Genomic DNA, 24,008 nt, shown 5'->3' on the forward strand with positions numbered 1-24,008 from the left:
CCCAGTAGTACTATAAAGGAACTTGAACAGAAGAAAAATTTTGTCTTAAGAAATATTTATCCTACTATTGCCGTTAGTATATTATTTAAGAGAGGAAAAAATTGGTAAGGTGAATGATATTGCTTCTATTTGATGGGCTTCATTCTTTGGTAGGTTCAGTTCCATACTTAATCTTAGTAAAATTGTTTCATAATTTAATTCTGAGTGCCATTTTGAAACAGCAGAGGTCATTTAAGTGGCAAGGATATCCATTTCTAAGATCACCATATCTTCTCTCCACCCTACTGAAGTAATGGATAAAATGCATTATCACTGGAATAATGGGATCTGGCTCCAGTCAGAAGAATTTAATAAAGGGATTGTATTGCTGAATATTGTGACCATTTATCTATTACTATGTTGTACAGCATTTATATTGCACATGGTATCTCTTTGACAGATTAAAGTACTGCTAGATAAGCATATTATTTCAAAGTTTAATAAATTTCTCAGCAACAGCAAATTAGAAAGAATAGAACATATCTCAAACAGTAGCTATATGTTTGCTTTCTAAAGTAGGTATTTGGGGAGGAGGATATTATTTTCTTTATAAAACTTAGAAATTGCTGGTGAGGTAGTACAGTAGGTAAAGTGCTTGCCTTGCATGTAGCTTATGGATTCGATCTCTGGCATTCCATATGGTCCCTTGAGCACAGAGCCAAAAGTAATCCTTGAGCATCACTAGGTGAGGCCCCAAATCTTCCTTTTCCCCCAAATATAAAAAAGCATTAAAAATTCAGGAATTGGTTTCAAATATATGATATACTTCATACGTTTTCTAGTATGTCTGATTTTTTGGTCGTCATTTATGTTTTCTGTTTGCTAGTGTATCAAATATAAAATTGGCAAACAAATATATATTAAAATGCAATCAATCCCTTAATGGCCAAGAACATCAAGTGATTTTTAAAAGAAGTTATATAACTCTAGTTAAATGATATGTGGAGTAATTACAATTTTTTTTATATTTCTAGCTGTATTATGAAAAAAAAGTGAAGAAATGGAACCTGCTAATTACACCAGGGTGACAGAATTTGTTCTTACTGGCCTATCCCAGGCTCGGGAGGTGCAACTAGTCCTATTTGTTGTATTTCTATCCTTCTATTTGTTCATCCTTCCAGTAAATGTTCTTATTATTTTCACTGTCAGGCTTGACCCACATCTGACCTCACCGATGTATTTCCTGTTGGCTAACCTAGCCTTCCTTGATATTTGGTACTCCTCCATCACAGCCCCTAAAATGCTCGTAGACTTCTTTGTGGAAAGAAAGATAATTTCCTTTGGTGGGTGCATTGCACAGCTCTTCTTCTTGCACTTTGTTGGAGCCTCTGAGATGTTCTTGCTCACAGTCATGGCTTTTGACCGCTATGCTGCTATCTGTCGTCCCCTCCATTATGCTACCATCATGAATCGACGACTCTGCTCTCTCCTGGTGGCTGTCTCCTGGATGGGGGGCTTCATTCACTCTATAATACAAGTGGCTCTCATCATCCGACTTCCTTTTTGTGGGCCCAATGAACTAGACAATTACTTCTGTGACATCACGCAAGTTGTCCGGATTGCCTGTGCCAACACCTTCCCAGAGGAGTTAGTAATGATCTTTAGCAGTGGTCTGATCTCTGTGGTGTGTTTCATTGCTCTCCTAATGTCCTATGCCTTCCTCTTGGTCATGCTCAAAAAACACTCCGGCTCAGGTGAGAGTACCAATCGGGCCATGTCTACCTGTTATTCCCACATCACCATTGTAGTGTTAATGTTTGGGCCATCCATCTACATTTATGCTCGCCCATTTGACTCTTTTTCCCTAGATAAAGTGGTGTCTGTATTCCATACTGTAATATTTCCTTTACTTAATCCCATAATCTATACATTAAGAAATAAGGAAATAAAGACAGCCATGAGGAAGTTGGTTAGCAGACATATTTTATGCAAAGAGAAATGAAAAATAATTGGATATTAGTCCTTCTGAGGGTCCTAGTTCTAATTAGGAAGCATTTGCAATGGCTATGAGACCACTTTCACCCCCTTCTTTCACCTGAGCTCTTAAAATTTCCCTGGGGTTTTCCTCTAATTGATTTTGAAAACACAACAAAAATTTTAAGATAAAAATAAATCCATTCACATGTTTCCTGAATTTTTTGGAGGAGCAGTATTAGAATTTAACATATACTAATTATATATTTTATCTTTTAAATTATAATAAACTAAAACTCACATTTTAAAAATAGTTTATTGACCTTTGGAGATGATTTGACTAAACAGAAGATATATTGAGAAATAATGAAACAAGATATCTGGGGATCATATCTACTGTGAATATAGATGTAAATGACCAGTTCTAAATGTGAGCAGCTTTAAATAAATTAATTAAATATTATTGTCATGTTTCAATTTTAGCCCAATTGTATGGTTTTGGTAAATAATCTAGATTAGAAAAATAGATTGTCTTGTCATTTATCTCTCCCTCTTTCCAGAGTTAGTAATGAAAACTGAGAATTGTACAATCCATTTTAATTTGTATTTCAAATGATAGGCACTCGACAGTATTGGCAATGATAGAACTCAAGATTTTGTCACATCTAGAAACTGTTTTTGAGTCAGAATTGGGGGGTTCGGGCCACACCTGGCTGTGCTCATAGCTTACTCCTGTCTCTTTGTGTAGGGGTAACTCCTGGTGGAGCTCAGGGAACTGTATGGGATGCCTCATCCACTATGCTATCTTTCCAGTCCCTAGAAACAATGTTTATAGACTCACAGCATAATATAGTGGAGCGACTATATATGTGGTTCTTTGCTTTTCAGAGGAAGTCTCTGGTCAACTACTTTCCCCAACCTCTCCCCCACGCCCACTCCCCCACTCTTCTGACATCTTCCAGAGTGAAAGGAGGACAGAATTCAAGGTTGACTAGCACTAACAGATAACTAACTGTGCTTAAAAAAATATAATCTCCAGTTTTTTTTTCTTTTTGGTTCTGGAACCACACCCAGCAGTGCTTCTTGCTTATAACTGGCTCTGTGTTCAGGGATCACCTCTGGCATTGATCATCGAACCACACATGATACTGGGAGTGGAACTGGGGTCAGTAGCATGCAAGGCAATGACCTTTACCCTATACTATCTCTTTAGCTTTTTTTGTCATTTTTGGGTGCATCTCTTTATCTTCAAATTCTGCCTCATATTATTACTGAATTTGTAAGACCATGCTTTGATTAATAGAGTTCAGAGTTCTTTTCAATTAGATGCTTTTTAATACATATAGAAAATGCCTGGATATATTGATTCTCACAGTTCCATAAGTAAATTATGTGTTAGTGATCCTATACTATTTCCTGATTCCAAGAACCCAATTAATGGCCATAATTCAGAATGAAATATAGAATAGTTGAGTTTACAGAATTTACTAATTCTAATTTTCAATTTCAGAATGAGGCTGTCTCTCTATCAAGTGGCAAGAGTACTTTGTATGCTTTTAGTCTTGTATTTCCTTTGATAGCACTGTCTTCCCATTGTTCATTGATTTGCTTGAGTAGGCCCAGTAATGTCTCCATTTCAAAACTTGTTGTTACTGTGTTTGGCATATTGAATATGTCACGGGTATCTTGCCAGGCTTTCTTCTGCAGGCAAGATACTCTTGGTAGCTTGCTGTGCTCTCCGAGAGGGGCGGAGGAATCGAATCTGGCTCAGCCGGTTGACTGCACACAAGGCAAACGCCCTACCACTGTGCTGTCGCTAATACGCGATTATCTGATTTTACGGAAAATTATTTATTTATTTATTTAAGACATGAATATATGTGAATTTATGATAAAAACAAACCAACTACTCTTCATTCATATTCTACTATTATGAAAGTAATTTGTGTTAGGTCTAGTATATTTCTGTCACTGTCATTGTCACTGTCCTCCCATTGTTCATCCATTTGCTTGAGCAAGCTCATGATGCATAGTTTGTTCTAATTTGGGAATTTTCCCTGATGATGATCCTTTTTCGTCTGTAATATTATAGTGTACTTCTCTTCTAAGAACCCAAAGATACTGATTGAAAACATAATTCCTGAATTTTAAATTGACTATTGTCAGAAAAAAATAAATTAAGCTTCTTTAATACTTTACAATAGAGCATTGAAAACCCACACATATATGTATGTATATAATAAAATTATATTTATTTATTTTACATACGATTAGAGTTATTTCCTCATATCTAAAAATCAGCCATACTTCTATTCATTTTGTCACTTATTCTTAATACTCTTGGCAAAGAGACAAAGGACTAAATAATCTCTTCAAATACAAGAATATTGCTATTTCAAAACTTTATTTGCTGACAACATTAAAGCTAGAAAAAAAGTGAAAATGACAAATTATAGTGTCATGGATATTGCTTAACTAGAAATAATACTTGGAATTAATATTGGTAGATGTGTAGGAACTTTTGGCAGTTTGGTTAGCAGTGAGCCAAATTCATAGAAGACATGGCTGGTGTAAAGATAACTCAGTCCTCAATTGAGGGAAGTTTCAGTCTCTATGAGACATTTTGCCAAAGTATGGTCACATTTTTGGTAGTTATAACTGAGTAGAGTAATTTGCATCTCATTTACTGTACCTACCCTATGTTGCTAATCATGTCTCAGGCACTAACCCGTGATTTTCTGGTTTAAAGTATCAGTAGTGCTGAAATTCTGAAAGCGTGAATTACACAATGAGCAAAGTTATAAGGCAGGCTAGTTTAGTTTAAAGAGTATTAATTGTGTACATAATCTTTTTTTTTTTTGGCATGTCATTACTTTGGTACCCGGTATCCTCAGTAACATGCTTTTAGTTTTTTTTATTCTTAGTAACTCTTCTGTATGTCCTCCCTATTGTTTACTATAATTTATTTTATTGTCTCTCATTTATCTTCCTTTCCAAAACTTCTATTAAACTTCCATTTTCAATAGCAGCAATATTTGGATTGAGTAAGTTAATATCTTTAGCTCCAAATAATGATTATACTTTATATTACTCACTTTATTGCATGAGATTTTAGAACCCAATACAATCCATCTTCTCAATAGTAACAGGATAAACTTTATTACTGCACATGGTAAAAACAACTTTTATTTGGAAACAAAAATGAACAAAATAAAATAAAATAAATTTCAATTCAAAAACCTATAAACACTTTTAAATATTCCACTTGATCACTTGATCACTTGAGTTCCTGTTACTTATCAATTTGCTGGAGCGGGCACCAGTGAAAGAATCCATATTAGGGCATCAAATTTTTGTGTACTTTAGCTAACTTGCAACATTGCTTTCTGTAAAACTGCTTGGCTGCTTTGCACCTGGGGGAGAGGGGACTTGCAAAGTGAACAGGGCATAACTTCTTTCTACAAGATTCAGGTGTATTTACTGTCCCTGAAATGTATTGTCTCAGTAAAGCACCCTGCAGATTTGGGTAAAGGCTAACTCAGGATGCTGGTGGTTGGGGGAAATTGCCCTTTCCTGGAATGTATTGTCTCACTAAAGCACCCTGCAGACTTGGGTAACACAAAAGAGGATGGTCAAGGGAGATTACCTAAGGCTTAATGATTCCAGCTATAACCTTGCTTGTGCTGACAATCGATGTACGTAAATGCTGATCTTTGAATCTATAGGCTAAGGAGTGAGGTACTTTTAAATGGATTGGTTAAGAAAGTATATGTTGTTACAAATCTATTGGCTATGAAATGCGCGGGCTTTGCTGTAACGGCCAGTGAAGGCCTATATAAGATCCCCTTTGAAGAAGTTCGGGGCTCTCAGCCACTGCCCATTTCTGGGGTATGCTGCGGAGCCCCAGCATGCTGGTCTAAATAAACCCCGTTTTTACTCCTGCAGGAATTGTGTCTATCTGGTCTCTCCGCGCCTCCCAGGGCCAGGGAACTCCCGATCCCAACATTTGGAGGCCCCAGCGAGATCACCGAGGACCCTGCCCCAGGGACGCAGGATTGAGCCGCGGGGTAAGTTAAGGCGCCTCTTTCTCTCTCTTTGTTTCTCCGGTACCGTTTTACTCTAGTTACCGATCGGTGACACAAGCACAGTGGTGTGCAAGCACAGTGACAGTGGTGTGCAGCACACTGTTGTGTGTGCGAGCCTTGTGTCTGACAGACGTGTCGGGAATAGACACGGGCCGCAGCCCTGGGGGACGCCCCGGAGGTGGATGAGGGCCAGGGACGCCTGGAGGCCTCTTTGGTGGTAGCCTCGGAGAGGCTACATCTGGTGTGTCAGGAATCATCGGCCGCTCTATTACTTCTCTATTCTTCTTTCCTCTCCAAAAGGCCTTGCGCTTGCGTCATTCTTTTTTTTTGTAGGTTGGATCACGCTCGTCCTTTTTCTCTACCGAGACACCGTCTTTGGAACCATGGGACAATCTCCGTCCACTCCTCTCACTCACTCTCTCCCACTGGTCAGAGGTCTGCTCTCGTGCTCAGAATCCTTTTCTGATTGTTAAAAAGCCTAAATGGCAGACCTTTTGCTCTGCAGGATGGCCGACGTTCCAGATTGGTTGGCCCCCCCGAGGGATCGTTCCACTCACCGCTTATCTTCCAGGTCAAGGGAGTCATCTACCAGCCTGCTCCCCGGGGGTACCCGGACCAGGAGCCTTAGGCAGGAGTGCCAGGCCGGGGGGAGAAGGGGCCCCCACTTACTCTGCTCCTCCTCTGCCCCTGAACCCCGAACTCTCTATTGCCACTCCCGGGCCAGCACTGGCCTTTCCCTACTTCTGATCTCTTCACTTGGAAGAACTAAACCCTCTGGAGGTGAAAAATCATGTGCATGCCCTTTGGGCATATTTGGGAGTCCCAGGGTGACTGGTGAGTGTGGTGCACACCCGTGTGAAAGAGTGGACCGGTCCGAGCGAGTGCCTAAGTGTGAGCTGTGCGTGTATCCATAGTGTGTGTATTTATTATCTTTCTCCTAATTCTGTTTATTAAGATTGTTTAATACGGGTCAGAATTGATCACTTCTCTGAGATCCACAGGAAAGCTCAGGATCTGGGCTTGACAATCAAGAAAGGTAAATTTGACACTTATTGTTCATCAGAATGACCTTCCTTCGGTGTGGATTGGCCCCCACGAGGTTCCTTCTCTCCAAACCTTGTGACTCAGATAAAGGAGGTAATCTGTGGAAGATCTGCTGTGAAGTTCTCCTCCAGGCAAGCATCTGAATAGTCTCTGCAAAGAGGCACCCCTCCTTTGTCTGTCTTGCATCACCATCCACTATTGGGGGGATGGGAGGAAAGCCCACTAGTGAGAAGATTCTGGGAAACTAAGGCAGATCAATTTACAGGCAGAAAATCCTTTTCCCCACCCAGTCTCAGCTAGAGGTCAATTCAAATGCTAATGAAGGCAGTCCAGATGTAAGGCAGAAAGAAAAAAAAAGGGGTAAAAGGCAGGTAAGAAGCCTAAGAAAAGCAGCAAGCCAGCAAAAGCAGGGAAGATGTAGCAAGCTGAGAGAAGGCAGAACTGTTTTTTTTTAAGGAGCAGAGTTTTTAAGACCACAGCACTAAGTTCGGCTCAGGCACACAGCTGTGGGTCTGCCCAAAGCCAGGCCCACCCAGGTAGAGATGAGCCTCTGAATAAAGGCCAATTTAAGGGAGGTTAGAGTCCCCTTAGGAGAGGCAAAAGTGATAGACCTGGAGAAAAGTTTTGCCAAGGAACCATCCCTTTTCATAGATTATTGCTTGCAATTAGGAAATCATCTGAGGAGCTTCTAACTAGGTAGTTTTAGATAAGGAGATCTTATTGACCTCTGTAACACCATGTGGCCTGAGTATATTGGGGAAAGATAGCCAGTGAATGGCAGTTTGCATTACCAGATCATTTTGCAGTCAGATCTTTGCAGGTAACAAAAGAAATAGGAGAGTATCAAAGCAGAGGAGGCAGGAAAATGCGAGATCTTATGATTAACTGTTTGACATCAGAAACAAAGAAGCCTATCCCCATGTCTGATAGGAAGGTACTAGTTCCCTGCCTCAGAATTAGCCTTGGCGAAAATATGGTAACATCTTTGTCATAGTTTATTTTGCCGGCTTATATCAACAAAAGCGCTTTCTTGACCCATTTTTAACAAGTGGGAGACTGACTAGTTAGGCTGGGAAATGAGGAGCAGAGTTCCCAATCAGCCGCCCTGGGAGCTGTCCCTTTCTCAGTCCATCAGTTTCTCCCTGCCATTTTTTTGAAGGGTCAGATTGATCGATCAACTACAGATATGTGCACATGTACGTGTGGTGTTTTCGTCAATTCACTGTCTGTCTGTCTGTGTCCGTCTGTCTGTGTCTGACTGTCTGTCTGTCTGTGTGTCTGTGTGGAACACTTGAGTGTTGGAACCAGGCTGAAATCAGAAGTAGAAATTTTAGAGAAGTTAGTGACATGCAACCCAGTGATTTAAGAAATGCAGTTGTTTTAGGAACCTGTTAGACAAGGGTTAATCCTTATCAGAAGGTTGAGCCTACAGAGAAAGCAGAATTCTCAATCTAAATTTCTTGTTAGAAGAACATTGATTATATTATTAACAGTTGAAATCCTTTTTGAACTTAAGAATCTTGTACTGTCTAGAAGAGCTATGGAACTAGAGCCTGAAACTAAAGTGAAATAAGAGTTCAGAGAAAGCAAGAACTTGTCTTACAAGCCTCAGCTAACTTTTATGAAAAATTTGTAAGAGGCAGTTTCCCTTTTTCTCACAGAACCTAGCAGGTCTTAGATACGGAGATCTCAGGTGCTAGCCAGGCCTGATCTTTGGGTTGCAGATTCCCAGCTCTAGGCAGGCTAGTCTTTGGTACGAGAGTGGAGAGAGGATTGGAATAAACTGCAACTAAGATCAAGCAGCCTGGCCATAAGGTTTCCTTCCTTTTCCTGCCCATCTCCATCTACCTCCCTGGAGTGGGGGAAACTACAGAACGCTGGCGATGGGAAAGATAGATTGTTGCCATCCTTTTTGTGCTCACACAACAATTCAAATATTTTCTTATGCTGATATCAAAGTTTGGTTAAAAAAAATCCAAAGGGCTTTTTCTGTGTCTGAAAGCATGTTTGTATTTCTGTGGAATTGTTAAAAAGTATCTGGTGTAGAAAGCTCATGATTTTAAATAATTAAGGTACAAGAACTATTGAAATTAAGCCAAAGAAGGTTTTATCATGTTTTATAAAAATTGATTGTTTATAGGTCTTATGCTGTTATGTTAATGTACATATTTGTATCTGCATTGGATTAGAATATTTGACCTAGAAAGAGTTAAAATAACTATGACACATTAAAACTGGTTTAAAAGTAATGGTTTAGTTTAATCATGAGTTTCTAGAGTTATAAAATTGGTTACAAAGTTTGTCCTACCAGTGCTCTATCTGATCTCTGAGACTCTTGGTAACTAAAATTTCTAGGGCTACTTAGTAATAAGTTGTATTGAATTAGTCTCAGATGTCAGCCTGACAATTTGAAGCCATAGCATTGCTTGTCTAGTGCTTGAAAGTGCATGCTATTATTTTGATAATTTTATTTTATGCCAAGGTTTGTCTCCAGGTATCAACCTAGCCCTGACCTGAGATACTTTCTGCTTCATGGTAATATATGAGTGTTTTAATCTTTTTGTATTTGTGTTTTCCTCTAAATCAGAATTTTAAGATGTCTCCTGGTTAGTTTCTAATGTAAAGTGATCTTTTGCCCAGTGGATATACCTTGTAAAAGCTTTAATTGTGAGCATTTTAAAGCATTTTGAATATCTATGGAACTGATCTAATGCTTTTGAAATAGTACTGCAGAGTACAGTTTTGTCATGTTAAGTGAGATGGTTGGTAACTTGTGTCTAAATTTGGGAGATCACATTGTACATTGTACTACTATAGATGTATGCCATAAGTCAGAAAGATAATGGATGGAGATATCGTCAGTGGGAAGAAAGGAAAGGAATTCTGTTAAAGTGAAATTGATTTTTAAATGAATGAAAGTTACAGAATGTATGTAAAGGAATGTGTAGAAGGTTTGAGGTTGTTCTAAAGAAAAGAAACTGGTCAAACTGTTATAAGAAACGCTTTAAATCACATGCAGAATTCTTCTAGCACCTTTGTGGTAAGATCTATGGTAAAGATGATTGATGGATTATCTGGACTCCTGTTACAGTGCTCTTAAGATCATTGAATTTTTCAAAAGTTGCAGAAATCAAGGGTTTTGACATGGGATTAAAAACATGTTAAACGGTATGCTTTATCTCTACAGATTTTAGCTTCTCTGACTAGGACCCACAGCAAACAGGTGTATTACATCTCTGTGAGTAAAGTGAAATACTTGCTTTTCTCTTCTTTTGTACCTTCAGTATATTTTTTGATGTTTCATGGCACTATGTTGGTTTGCATAAATCCAGATAAGTCTTTCCTCTCTGTAATAGGGTCTACCCCTCATGCAGACAGGAAAAACCAGCCATGGGACCCCAAAGCCCTCTTCCAGGGAAACAGTCAGGGGATCTGTCTAAATGACAGGAGCAGGGATTTAACAGGTACTGTTTCAAGAACCCTACAAACCTCAGAGCGACCCTAGAGGCAGGCTGGCTCGAGAAAAGACTGGAAACCATCACTGCTATGGAGAATGAGGAATCTAGGACTCTGCAATGACTAACTCAGTCTGGGCCTACTCTCAGCGTCAAGGAAAAACCTGGAAACCAGGATTTCTCCCAGCCCTGAAGAAGGGATGGGATGGATTCCTTTCTGCCAGGACATCTCTGTGGAAAACGAGGACCAAAGCCACAACCCAAGGGCTCGAGACATCGCGGGACATCTTCTGGCCAGGCCTGGGTAGCTCTGACGTGCCAGATAAGATTAATGAAGATTAATGCCACTATTGTTGTGTCTCCTGTCTTTAGCTGATCCCCAGGACTTCTCAGTAAATAATTGGGTATCCCAAATGGAGAGTTCTCTAATCTTACTGTGTTTATGCAAAAGAACAAGCCAGGTTTGTTAAACTATCTTGCAACGTTTTAAAATGAAGGTGGAGAGAAAACCATGTTTCTGTAACTTGCTTTTTGTAAGAATCAGATTCTAATTCTACAGAGGTGATTGAATAAATGTATTCTAATCTTGATCTAAAAGGTACCCCCTTTGGGGAAATTTAGATAAAACTTAGTTTACTGTCTGTAGGTAAAACAGCCTAATCTGTAAAGGGAACTCAATATTATACATGCTGTCACTAGTCTGATACGAGCATTGAAAGCCAGAGCTTTACTAGGGTGAAGCTCATCTCAAAGTGCAGAATTGCTTTCCCCCGGTCTGAATTGGCCAAAGTGTCGAGAAAGGCATCTAAACTGGTTAAATTAGAGTAGATTAATATCTAGTTCTAAAATACTGTGAATTTTCTTTCTATACTTTATTGCATCTCATTTTCTGTGAACAGTCATTTGGAGAGAACAAGAATATTATCAGCTCTTAATTTCTGTTGCATCATGGGATTAACAACTCCTGAACCAATGCAATGGAATATTATTAAAGGGTTATGTTTTAACACTAGTGAGAACCATCTTCCATGGGGAGGAACTGAACAGCAAGTAAGATAGAAGTAATTCAGAACTGTGCTTTCTGTGCCATTAATGAACCTAGTGGAAATCCTGAGCCTCCTCTCCTAACACCTGTTCAGCATCAAGGAACTTAGAGGTGAATCGGCAGCTTGACCTTATACAAATGATCAAATGTTCATATGTTCAAGGTATAAATATATGTTGGTTCTCATTGATAGCTTCAGTATATGGGCAGAAGCTTTTCCAGTCTGTACTGAGAAAGCCAGAGGATGGCTTGGTGTTTCTGTGACCATTAGAAAAATCTGAACACAGGAAGTTATATTATCAACCAAACCTGTTTGTAGAGTTAATCCTTTTCATTGTTTTAATGATAGAGATGGGTATGGCATTATGTTGCTTTGGTTTCTGTTGCTTTAACTCTTTTTAAGACCTCATCGAGAAATCTCTCACATCCCTGTTCGAGATAGTCTCCCAAAACCTGAGAGGACTCGACCTTCGACCTGTTGTTCCTCAAGAACAGAGGGCTTTGCTCTGATCTGGTGGAGGGATGCTGTTTCTACGCAGACCACACTGAGGTTGTCAGAGACTCTATAGCCAAGCTACGGGAAGGCCTTGAACGACGTCGGAGAAGCCTGGGAGAATTGGTTTGAGTCTTGAAGATCCTCCTAATTCGGGGCAACAATACCGGACTCTACCCACTGAGGGAAGCTACTCTTAACCACGGGTCCTTGAATTAGGCCCCGACCCCCCCCACGATCTCTAGGATTAGAGATGCTCATGAAAAGAAGTGGGGAATGAAAGAATCCATATTAGGGCATCAAATTTTTGTGTACTTTAGCTAACTTGCAACATTGCTTTCTGTAAAACTGCTTGGCTGCTTTGCACCTGGGGGAGAGGGGACTTGCAAAGTGAACAGGGCATAACTTCTTTCTACAAGATTCAGGTGTATTTACTGTCCCTGAAATGTATTGTCTCAGTAAAGCACCCTGCAGATTTGGGTAAAGGCTAACTCAGGATGCTGGTGGTTGGGGGAAATTGCCCTTTCCTGGAATGTATTGTCTCACTAAAGCACCCTGCAGACTTGGGTAACACAAAAGAGGATGGTCAAGGGAGATTACCTAAGGCTTAATGATTCCAGCTATAACCTTGCTTGTGCTGACAATCGATGTACGTAAATGCTGATCTTTGAATCTATAGGCTAAGGAGTGAGGTACTTTTAAATGGATTGGTTAAGAAAGTATATGTTGTTACAAATCTATTGGCTATGAAATGCGCGGGCTTTGCTGTAACGGCCAGTGAAGGCCTATATAAGATCCCCTTTGAAGAAGTTCGGGGCTCTCAGCCACTGCCCATTTCTGGGGTATGCTGCGGAGCCCCAGCATGCTGGTCTAAATAAACCCCGTTTTTACTCCTGCAGGAATTGTGTCTATCTGGTCTCTCCGCGCCTCCCAGGGCCAGGGAACTCCCGATCCCAACACCAGTAACATCTCCATTCATCCCTGTTGCATGCTAGTGTAGCCCAATAGCGTTTGCTTGTTCTAGGAACATGAAGAGCCTCAAACCAAATGTTCAGGTTCTTGACGAAGAAGTCTGACCACCACCTAGGTGGGCAGCCATGTGATCTTTTGACGTCCCGTGAAATCCAGTCGGTAATGGCTCAGTTCAGCAGTTGTCTCCAAATCTCATTACATGTCCAGCCCATCTGATTTTCAATGCCTTGGCAAACAAGACAGCGTCCCTGGTCCCTGATTCTTGATTGTTGATGGAAGTTCGGAACTCCAGATTCTTTCTCTCATTTGAGTGAAGCCTGATACTCCAAGCATAGCTCTTTTTATTCCCAAATAGTGTTCTCATCCTGTTTTCATAGGGTCCAGGTCTCTGAGGCATATGTTAATACAGGAAGAACAGTGGAATCAAAGAGATGTGCCCTGTAAAAAACTATGCACGCTGAAGGCTGTGTGTTCAGGGGCTCTCTGGATGGCTGTCTCACTGTCCACGTTCGGTGCTCTTGAGCCGCTGCGTGTGGCCTGGATCAGGACGGCTGTTGGCCAAGGGCAGATGAAAGAAGAAGCGAGAGTCAGGCTGTTTGGTCTTAGTAGCAGTTTATTATCATCCTCTCTTCATTCACTCATGTCTCTCCTCTGCTTCTCTCTCCAACTCCCTAATCTCCCAGGCTGACACAACACCCAATCAGGTAGCCAAATCAACATAAGAAAGCCCTCCCTGAGGGCCCATCAAGTTCAAAGGGAACACCACCTAAAAGGCATACCAAAGCCCTTCCTGACTGCCCAAGGGCAAAATACCTCCTAAGGTGTTTTTCTCTTTTCCTCAGTCCAATAACTATCAACATATCAATACTAGATATTTTTTGTATGGACACAGTAAGAGATAACATTGAAACTTGTAGGGCAGCTCTCCTGGGAACATCTTGCCACAGACTCAGACTACAGCGCTCAGGCCAGATTAATCATTCCTAACCCTAGCAGGGTCCAAATCTAGTTATTACGTTTGGATCATGGCAGCATTTGCCCATGACCAAGCTCTTAACTTATAGTTAAGCATTATGACGCTTTGGCCAGGCTCATTTTGATGCCAGGGTAGCAGATAGCTTACCGCTTGCCCTCGTTTCATCCAGTCCGTCTTTGGGACCCTGCTTTTGGGGGCGCTAGGAAGAAAAGGCAGCTGAGGCTTAGGTGAAAGAACAGATGCCCAGGAGGGAAATATCACTGAGAGTCACATTACAAAAGCATGTCTTCTCCTGTCTGTACAAAAAGGACATTGCTTTGAATAAACTATGCAAAGGACTTAGGGAGAAGAGAAAAACAATATTTACAAGTCAACAGAGCACAAAAAAAGAAGTTACAAATAAACACAGAGGAATGGGAACACTGTGATGGGAGCAACCCAATAAACCTAAACTATCTGAGGCTATGCAGGAAGGACAGAACAGTGTTAGATTACAGTGCCCAGAGCCGGAGGTTGTTCATCCTCTTAGCTATTTCTTCAATGCTCTTGAAGGCATTCTAAGCTGCTCTCTTCCTCCTGCGCAACTCAGGTGCCAGGTCATTCGTCATGTTGACTTCTCGACCTAGGTACACATAACTGTTCCATTCGGAGATTTTCATTCCGTTGAGAGCGAATGGAACGTCAGGAATGAGACCGTTTCTCATAAACATTGTCTTCATGAGATTCAGCTGTAGTCCCACCTTTTCACACTTACGATCGAAGTCGGCCAGCATCAAAGTATATTGAATATTTGGGCACAGCAGGTTGGGCATATGCCTTGCAAGCGGCCAACATGGCCAACCTGAGTTTGATTCCTGCGCCCCTCTCAGAGAGCCCAGCAAGCTACTGAGACTATCTCACCCTCATGGCAAAACCTGGCAAGCTACCCGTGATGTATTCAATATGCCAAACACAGTACAATTGTCACAATGGAGATGTTACTGGGCCCGCTAGAACAAATAGATGAACAACCGGAGAACAGTGACAGTGACAATTTTGATTTGCGTTTCTGTGGTGATCAGTGATGTGGATAATTTTTTTTTAATATACCTGATTATCTGTATGTCTTCTTTGAGGAAGTTTCTCTATATCTTTATATACCTATATATCTTTATATATATCTTTATATTGCTGGAGCGATAGCACAGCGGTAGGGCGTTTGCCTTGCACGCAACCAACATGGCCGACCCGAGTTCGATTCCTCCGCCCCTCTCGGAGAGCCCGGCAAGCTACCGAGAGTATCTCGCCCGCACGGCAGAGCCTGGCAAGCTCCCCATGACGTATTCGATATGACAAACACAGTAACAACAAAGTCTCCAATGGAGACGTTACTGGGCCCACTTGAGCAAATCGATGATCAATGGGAGGGCCTTTACCTTTACCTTCTTTATATATTTCTTTATATCTACCTCCTATACTAGTGTTCTGGCCCCTGCCTGCCTTTTTCTTAATTTTATTTTTTAGTGAATCACTGTGAGATACAGTTACGAGGCTTTCATGATTGAGTTTCAGTCATTCAGTGATCAGACACTCATCCCTCCACCAGTACACATGTTGGGATCGGGAGTCCCCTAGCCCTGGGAGGCGCGGAGAGACCAGATAGACACAATTCCTGCAGGAGTAAAAACGGGGTTTATTTAGACCAGCATGCTGGGGCTCCGCAGCATACCCCAAAGCGGGCAGTGGCTGAGAGCCCCGAACTTCTTCAAAGGGGGCCTTATATAGGCTCTCATCAACCGTTACAACAAAACCTGCGCATTCCAAGGATCATAGATTCAAAAGTCAGTAGTTACATACATCGATTGTCAGTGGCACAAGCAAGGTTATAGCCGGAATCATTAAGCCTTTAGTGAGACAATACGTTCCAGCCGCATCCTGAGCCATCCTTTACCCAAGTCTGCAGGGTGCTTCAGTGAGACAATACATTCCAGGAACAGTAAATACACCCGAATCCGGTCACGAGAGTAGCCAAGCAGTTTTACAGAAAACAATGTTGCAAGTTAGCTGAAGCACAAGCAGTTTTACAGAAAGCAATGTTACAAGTTAGCTGAAGCACAAGCAGTTTTACAGAAAGCAATGTTACAAGTTAGCTGAAGCACAAGCAGTTTTACAGAAAGCAATATTGCAAGTTAGCTGAGGCACACAAAAATTTGATGCCCTAGCATGGATTCTTTCACACATTCTCCACTAACAATGTTCCCTAATCCCTGCCACTACCCCCATCCCATCCCATCCCCTGACTCTGTGACAGGCACCTTCCTTCTTGTTTTCTCTCTACTTTTGGGCATTATAGTTTGCAATAGAGATACTGAGAGTCCTTAATGTTTGGTTCTTAGCCTACTGTCAGCACATATCTCCCATCCCTAGTGATCCCTCCAACCAGCACTGACTTAGTGGTCCCTTCTTTATTCCAACTCCATCCCCGGCACATGAGGCAGCTTCCAAACTGTGAAGCGATTCTCCTGGCTCTTGCCTCTACTGTCCTTAGGTGTTTGTCTTATGTTATTTTATATTTCACAAATGAGTTGCCTGCCTTTTCTTCTTGACTAATCTTTTTCTGTTTAGAGACTTGCAAGATCATCTCAATTGTCTTTATATCTTCTTCAGTTTTTGATAAGGCTATTTTTTTCTTGTTAAATTTTACAAGGGTTTTATTATGGATATATAAATAATGAAATTTGCTGCTATGTGAGGGCTGGAGCTATAGCACAGTGGGTAGGGCATTTACCTTGCACACGGCCGACCCGGGTTCGATTCCTTCATCCCTCTTGGAGAGCCCGGCAAGCTGCTGAGAGTATCCCGCCCACATGGCAGAGCCTGGCAAGCTCTCCATGGGTATTTAATATGACAAAAACAGTAACAACAAGTTTCAAAATGGAGATGCTACTGGTGCCTGCTCAAGCAAATCCATGAACAATGGGAGGACAGTGCTACAGTGCTGCTATGTGGACAGATCTGGAGGTTTTCATGCTGAATAAAGTCAGAAGAGGATCAAATACACATTGACCTTTCTCATATATGAGATATATATGAGAGTAAGAAAATAAGGAAGTAAGAAACAGTAAGAAAATAACAAATGATCAAAAACAACAGAAAATGAGACTTGGTCTACAGAACTGAGCTTTCATAGGGGAGATGAGAATCAAATAGGTTGACAAGTGGGACCCTCTGGTGATGGTGTGGTATAAGAACTTTGTATGCATGAAACCTTACATTTAACAGTATTGTATATAATGGAGCCTGAAATTCAAAAATTTATATTTCACATTAAAAATTATAAGTGCACTTAAAAATAAAGGCTTTGATTTTCAAATTTTTCATGAATTAAAAAAGATGTTGATGAATTAAAAAACAAAAAACAAAACTCAAGGTTAAGTGAGCTAAAAAACCAAATTTATTTTATTCTGGAGGTATGGTATGTTCTCCAATAGAGTGTCATATCATATCAATTTATAATAATTTTAATAAAGCTTAAATTTTAGCACTTTAGTACACAGTAACATTTCAAATGATTAGAAGTCACAAATAAAGATTGTTATTTCATTTTGCTGAGAATTCCTCTTGCTAAAGATAAAGTTTTTCCTCTACTATGTACATAGAGAGTGCACACATATCTTTTTTTTCTCTTGTGGTTATATTATGCTTAAAACTGTCTTAAATCTTGATAATTTAGCTTAATAAGAAAACTCATTTTATTTTTTAAGCTTTTTGAAACAATTACTCCACTTTTTTTAAAATTTGTGTTGCTATTTAAAAAAGTTTGACTTCAATATTCAAAGGAAAACTCTTTATAAATTTGGTTGCTTTTGATTTATAGAGGGTTCATAGTTTATAGTTAAAGTACTACGATGTTGTCATGCTATGTTTTAGAGTTGGCACTGTATCAATTTTCATTAAATTAATTTATTTTATGAAAGATAATACTTATAATCTTAAACACTTGTTCTTTCATATTAGTAAGATGACTTTAAATATTTTTCAATTAAAACAATTTTTTTTGGAGGACCACTACCTAGAAATGCTCAGGAGTCATTCCTGGCTAATTATTCAGAGATCATTCCTGGCAGTGCTCAGGGAACCATATGCAATGTTTGGTAACAAATCTGGGTCAACTAGCATACAAATCCAATACCCTATCTACTGTACTATTGATTTGGCTCCAGAAAGATTACTTAAATCTCATTTAGAATAGTGGAAGAAAATTATGAATAGTGAAAAACAGAGGAGGGAAAAATATGAAGGAATCATATTTCTGATTTTAAAGACTAATTGTTAAGCTATGATAATAAATATTATATGTCATTGAGGAAAGGAAGGGAAATATATTGATAAGCCAAGTTGATGAACCTGTTTCCAGGGCATAGAAACAGACTTACACACATGGTAATTTGGTTTTTTCAAAGATGTCAAGACAATTCTCCAAGAAATGAAACTTCTTAACAATGTTAGAGCTACTGAATGAATACTCAGAGTATAATGTACTTAACCGTCAATCTTATACATATTTAGTCAGATCATGGACCCAAAATGAATAGTTAGAAACATAGAGCTTTCAAAGAAAACATAGAATAATTTTTTCAAAGTTGGCATATGCAATATTATTTTTAAGCAAGCACAAAATACACTATTCATAAAAGTGACAGGTTAGATCTCAAAAAACATTAAACTTATTTATTAAAATGCAGCACTATAAAATTAATAAGCAATCACACAGAGTGAAATTTGGGATCTTAATCTCTTTCAACTGAAAAATAAGCAAAATACTTTGATTGCACTTGAAAGAAGATACACAAATGACTGAGAGATTTTTGAAAAGATATCATTATCGAACTGAGAGGGATACACTGATAGTGAACTGGAGGTTGGCACCTCCATTCTACCACAGCAGCATGAAGAAACAACGTAAATCCTCATCATGAGAAGTGGGAAGAAAAGAGTTCAGAAGCCTCAACAGCGATGACTCACAAATACTATTTCTCCTATAAAGAATTCAGAGATGAAATGCTGAGCATGATCAATAAACTCAAAGCAACTGTGGAAGAGACATCCAGTAAGTTAAAGGAGAACATGAAAGAAACAGTGGAGAACAAAGAAGAAGACCGTCTGGGGCAGGGCAGGGGGACACAGCTCCGGGAGAATGCTTCAGGTCCCAAACAGACCTGATATCACCGGGAGATCCCAGATGGAGTAGGTGCTGCATCCCACCTTCTCCATATGGAACCCCGATGACCATGAGCCTGCAAGCGGTCACCAGGACATTCTTTCCAAACCGTGTGGCCACTTACGTGGCCGAGCAACATCTCCTTATATGCAGAGTGATCAATGGAAAGTTAATCATCCAACGTTTCTTCCTGAAAATCAGACTTAACTCTTTTGCAAACCACAACACCCAAAAGGAGAGAGAAAACAGAGGGGAATGTCCTGCCACAGAGGCAGTGTGGGTTGGGGGAGATGGGGGGGGGTGGGAGGGATACTGGGATCCGTGGTGGTGGGAAATGGGCACTGGTGGAGGGATGGGTATTTGAAATAAATAGATAAGTAAATAAAAAATAAATAAATAAAATCTCAGGGCTGGGGGAAAAAAAAAGAAAAGAAAGAAACAGTGGAACGAACAGCCAAGAAAATACAGGAAGAAATGAAAGCAGAAATAAGAAAGGTAGAAACAGAAGTTTCACTAATAAAGGACTCAGAGATCAAATAAAAAACTCAGTGAGTGCCCTAAACAGTAGAATGAGTACAGCCAAAGATAGAATCAATGAGCTTGAAGATGGCTAGAGACAGCATACAGGCAACAACGTACTATGGGAAAAAGAGCTCAAAATAGCTTTAGGGTGAATCAGAGACCTAGGGGATGAACTCAAGAGGAACAACATAAGAATCATTGGTGTACCAGATGTACAGGGAGAAAACCACAGTGAAAAAGAAACATCCAAAGATATTATTGCTGAGACATTCCCAGACCTGGAGAATGTAAGCATCCAGATTCGAGGAGCCTTGAAGGGTACCAGCCAAAAAAGACCCTAATGTAAAAACTCCAAGAGGTATCATAATCCGAATGATGAATACCACGGATAGAGACACAATACTGCAAGCAGTAATGTCAAAGAAGGAAATCACATACAAAGGAGCACCCCTTAGATTTACAGCAAACCAATAAGAGGAAACCCTCCAGGCCCGAAGACAATGGTGGGATATAGTAAAAAAAAAAAAATTCAATGAAATGAACACCTCACCAAGAATACTTTATCCGGCTAAACTCTCATTCAAACTCGATTTCATGGATAAACAACAACTCAGAAACTTCATAGACTCAAAACCAATCTTAAAAGAAGGACTAAAGGGATTAGTATAAGACAAGATAAACCCCTATAAGCACAACAAGCCTCTACAGAAAGATGGCATAAAACCCCATCACAACAATCTCTCTCAATCTTAATGGTCTAAATGCACCAATTAAGAGACACAGAGTGGCAAAATGTATTTAAAAACTGAGCCCAATATTCTGCTTCCTAAAGAAAACACATCTGAACGGTCAGAGCAAACAGACTCAAAGTCAAAGGATAGAAAACAATTCTGAAAGCAAACAACTCCCTCAAAAAATCTGGGGTGGCCATACTAGTATCTGTCAACATAGATTTCAGGCTGAATAAGATTAGAAGGTACAGAGAAGGCCATTTTTTAAGGAAGAAACCACACTCCTAAACATATACACACCCAATGAGGGCACAGCTAAATACATAAAACAACAGCTAATAGACTTCAAGGAGGACATTGATAGCAAACAATAGTAGTTGGAGACTTCAACACTGCTTATCACCTCTGGATAGATCAACAAGATTAAAACTCAACAAGGAAGTACTAGATTTGAAGGAAAAAATAGAAGAGAGAAGGTTAAAATCAATGTATACAGAGCATTCTATCACCAAAAAAATCGAGCACACATTTATTTTCAGTACACACGGAACATTTTCCAAAATAGACCACATGCTGTGTCACAAAACATATCTCAATAGAATCAGGAAAATAGAAACTGTATCAATTATCTTTTTAGACCACAATGCACTGAAGATAGAAGTTAATCACACACAGATGCAGAGAGCCAAATCAAACACCTGGAAGTTAAACAGCTCGATGTTGAACAAGAGGGTCAGGGTGTAAATCAGGGTGTAAATCATTTATTTCCATAAATGAGAATGAAGACACGAGCTACCAGAACCTATGGGACACAGCTAAAGCAGCGTTAAGGGGAAAATTTATAGCTCTGCAAGCATTTCTCAGGAAGGAAGAAAGGGCCCACATAAATAACTTGACTTCACAGCTCAAGATCTTAGAAAAGGACCAAAAAAAGGAGCCCAAACCAGGAAGAAGGAAAGAAAAATAAAATTTAGAGTGAAAGTTAATGACATGGAAACCCCAAGAAACAATCTGAAAGATCAACGAAATCAAGAGCTGGTTCTTTGAGAAAACAAACAGGATTGATAATCCACTAACGAGACTCACAAAGGAAGAGAGAGATAACTCTAATAAACTGAATCAGAAATGAAAAGGGGGACATCAAAAAAGAAAGCAAAGAAATTGAAAATATCATTAGAGACTACTTTGAAAGTCTGTATGCCATAAAACAAGAGAATCTAGAAAAATGGATAAATTCCATATCTATAATCTAGAAGAAATGGATAAATTCCTGGATTTCTATAATCTCCCAAGGCTGAGCAAGAAGATATGGAATACATGAATATACCTATTATTATCAAGGAAATTGAAACTGTAATCAAAAGTCTTCCCAAAAACAAAAGTCCAGGTCCAGATGGATTCACTAGTGAATTCTCCAAATGTGTAAAGAGAGCCTGCTACCAGTTCTTTTCAAGCTTTTCCTGGAAATTGAGGAAACAGAAACACTTCCAAACAGTTTCTATGAGGCACATATCATTCTAATACCAAAAGCAAGCAGAGACACCACAAAAAAAAGTTACAGGCCAATATCCCTGATGAACATGGATGCAAAGATCCTCAACAAAATATTAGCAAATAGAATCCATCAACTCATCAAAAAGATCATACAACACAACTAAGTGAGATTCATCCAAGGGATGCAAGGATGGTTTAACATTCGGAAGTCAATCAACATAATCCATCATATCAACAAAAGAAAAGATAAAAACCATATGATTATATCAATAGATGCAGAGAAAGCATTTGACAAGATCCAGCACCCGTTTATGATGATAACTCTCACCAAAATGGGTATTGAAGGAAGTTTCCTCAATATAGTCAAAGTCATCTACCACAAACCCATGGCAAGCATTATCCTCAATGGGGAAAAACTTAGTGCCTTCTCTTGAAGGGACAAGACAAGGATTCCCACTCTCACCACCACTATTTAATATAGTACTGGGAATATTTGCAATAGTGGTTAGGCAAGAAAGCGATATTAAGGGCATCCAGATAGGAAAGGAAGAAATCAATCTCTCACTATTTGTAGGTGATTTGATACTATATTTAGAAAACACCAAAGCCTCTACCAAAAAGCTCCTAGAGACAACAGACTTGTATAGTAAAGTGGCAGGCTATTAAATAAATACCCAAAAGTCCATGACTTTCATATATGCAAATAATGAGAGAGAAGAAAGTGATACAAAAAAATCAATTCTGTTTACAATCAGAAAATCAAATACCTCTGAATCATCTTAACCAAGGAGGTAAAGGACCTGTACAAAGAAAAGTAAAAAAATACTACTTCATGAAATAAAATAGGACACGAGGAAATACAAACATATCCCTTGCTCATGGATTGGGAGAATTAACATTGTTAAAATGACAAAACGCACCAAAGCCTTATACAAGGTTGAATGCGACCCCTATAAGGATACCCATGAAATTCTTCAAAGAAATGGATCAAACACTCCTGAAATTCATATAAAACAACAAACCACCATAAGGTACATTGAAGATAAAGTTGGCAAAACCCTCCATGATATTGAAGCTAATGGTATCTTCAAAGATGCCATGCCACTGGCCAAGCAAGTGAAAACAGAGATAGATAAATGGGACTATCTTAAACTAAGAAGCTTCTGCAACTCCAAAGAAACAGTGACCAAAATACAAAGACAGTCTACAGAATGGGAAAGGATATTCACCGAATACACATCTGACAAGGGGTTGATATCCAGGATATACAAAATACTGGTTAAACTCCACAAGAAGAAAACATCCAACCCCATCCAAAAATGGGGCAATGAAATGAACAGAAACTTTCTCAAAGAAGAAATCCTAATGGCAAAAAAGCACATGAGAAAATGCTCTACATCATTAATCATCAGAGAGATGCAGATCAAAACCACAATGAGATACCATCTCACACCTCAGAGACTGGCCCACATTCAAAAGAACAAAAGCAACCGATGCTGGCGTGGATGTGGCGAGAAAGGGACACTCCTTCACTGTTGGTGGGAATGTCCACTGGTTCAGCCCTTCTGGACAACAGTATGGACGATTCTCAAAAAATTAGAAATTGAGCTCCCATTTGACCCAGCAAAACCACTCCTGGGAATATATCCCAGAGAGGCAAAAATGTATAGTCGAAGTGACATCTGCACTTGTTTGTTCATTGCAGCACTCTTTACAATAGCCAGAAACTGGAAGAAACCTGAATGCCCAAGAACAGATGACTGGTTAAAGAAACTTTGGTACATCTACACAATGGAGTACTATGTAGCTGTTAGAAAAGAGGAAGTCATGAAATTTACATACAAGTGGTACAATATGGAAAGTATCATGCTAAGCAAAATGAGTCAGAAAGAGAGGGATAGACATAGAAAGATTGCATTCATCTGGGGGATATAAAGTAACAAAGTATGAGATTAATACCCAAGAATAGCTGAGATCAGCACCAGGAGGATTACTCCATAACTTAGAGGCCAGCCGGGTATCCTAGAGGAAAGGGCAG

General features: G+C 39.7%; 1 protein-coding gene across 1 annotated transcript; it reads left to right on the plus strand.

Annotated features, from left to right (window-relative positions):
• Window positions 1–1,039: 1,039 nt before the first annotated feature.
• Window positions 1,040–1,981, plus strand: LOC130041233 (olfactory receptor 4M1). Its single transcript, XM_056133299.1, has one exon. It carries the CDS (start codon window positions 1,040–1,042, stop codon window positions 1,979–1,981), a length of 942 nt encoding a protein of 313 aa, XP_055989274.1.
• The last annotated feature ends 22,027 nt before the right edge of the window (window positions 1,982–24,008 follow it).

Source organism: Sorex fumeus, unplaced genomic scaffold (genome assembly GCF_029834395.1).
Source record: "Sorex fumeus unplaced genomic scaffold, SorFum_2.1 ptg000098l, whole genome shotgun sequence".
Taxonomy (NCBI): Eukaryota; Metazoa; Chordata; class Mammalia; order Eulipotyphla; family Soricidae; genus Sorex; species Sorex fumeus.

Excerpts from the sequence above, each read along its gene's own strand:
- LOC130041233 (XM_056133299.1), top strand. The coding sequence starts at position 1,040 with ATGGAACCTGCTAATTACACCAGGGTGACAGAATTTGTTCTTACTGGC.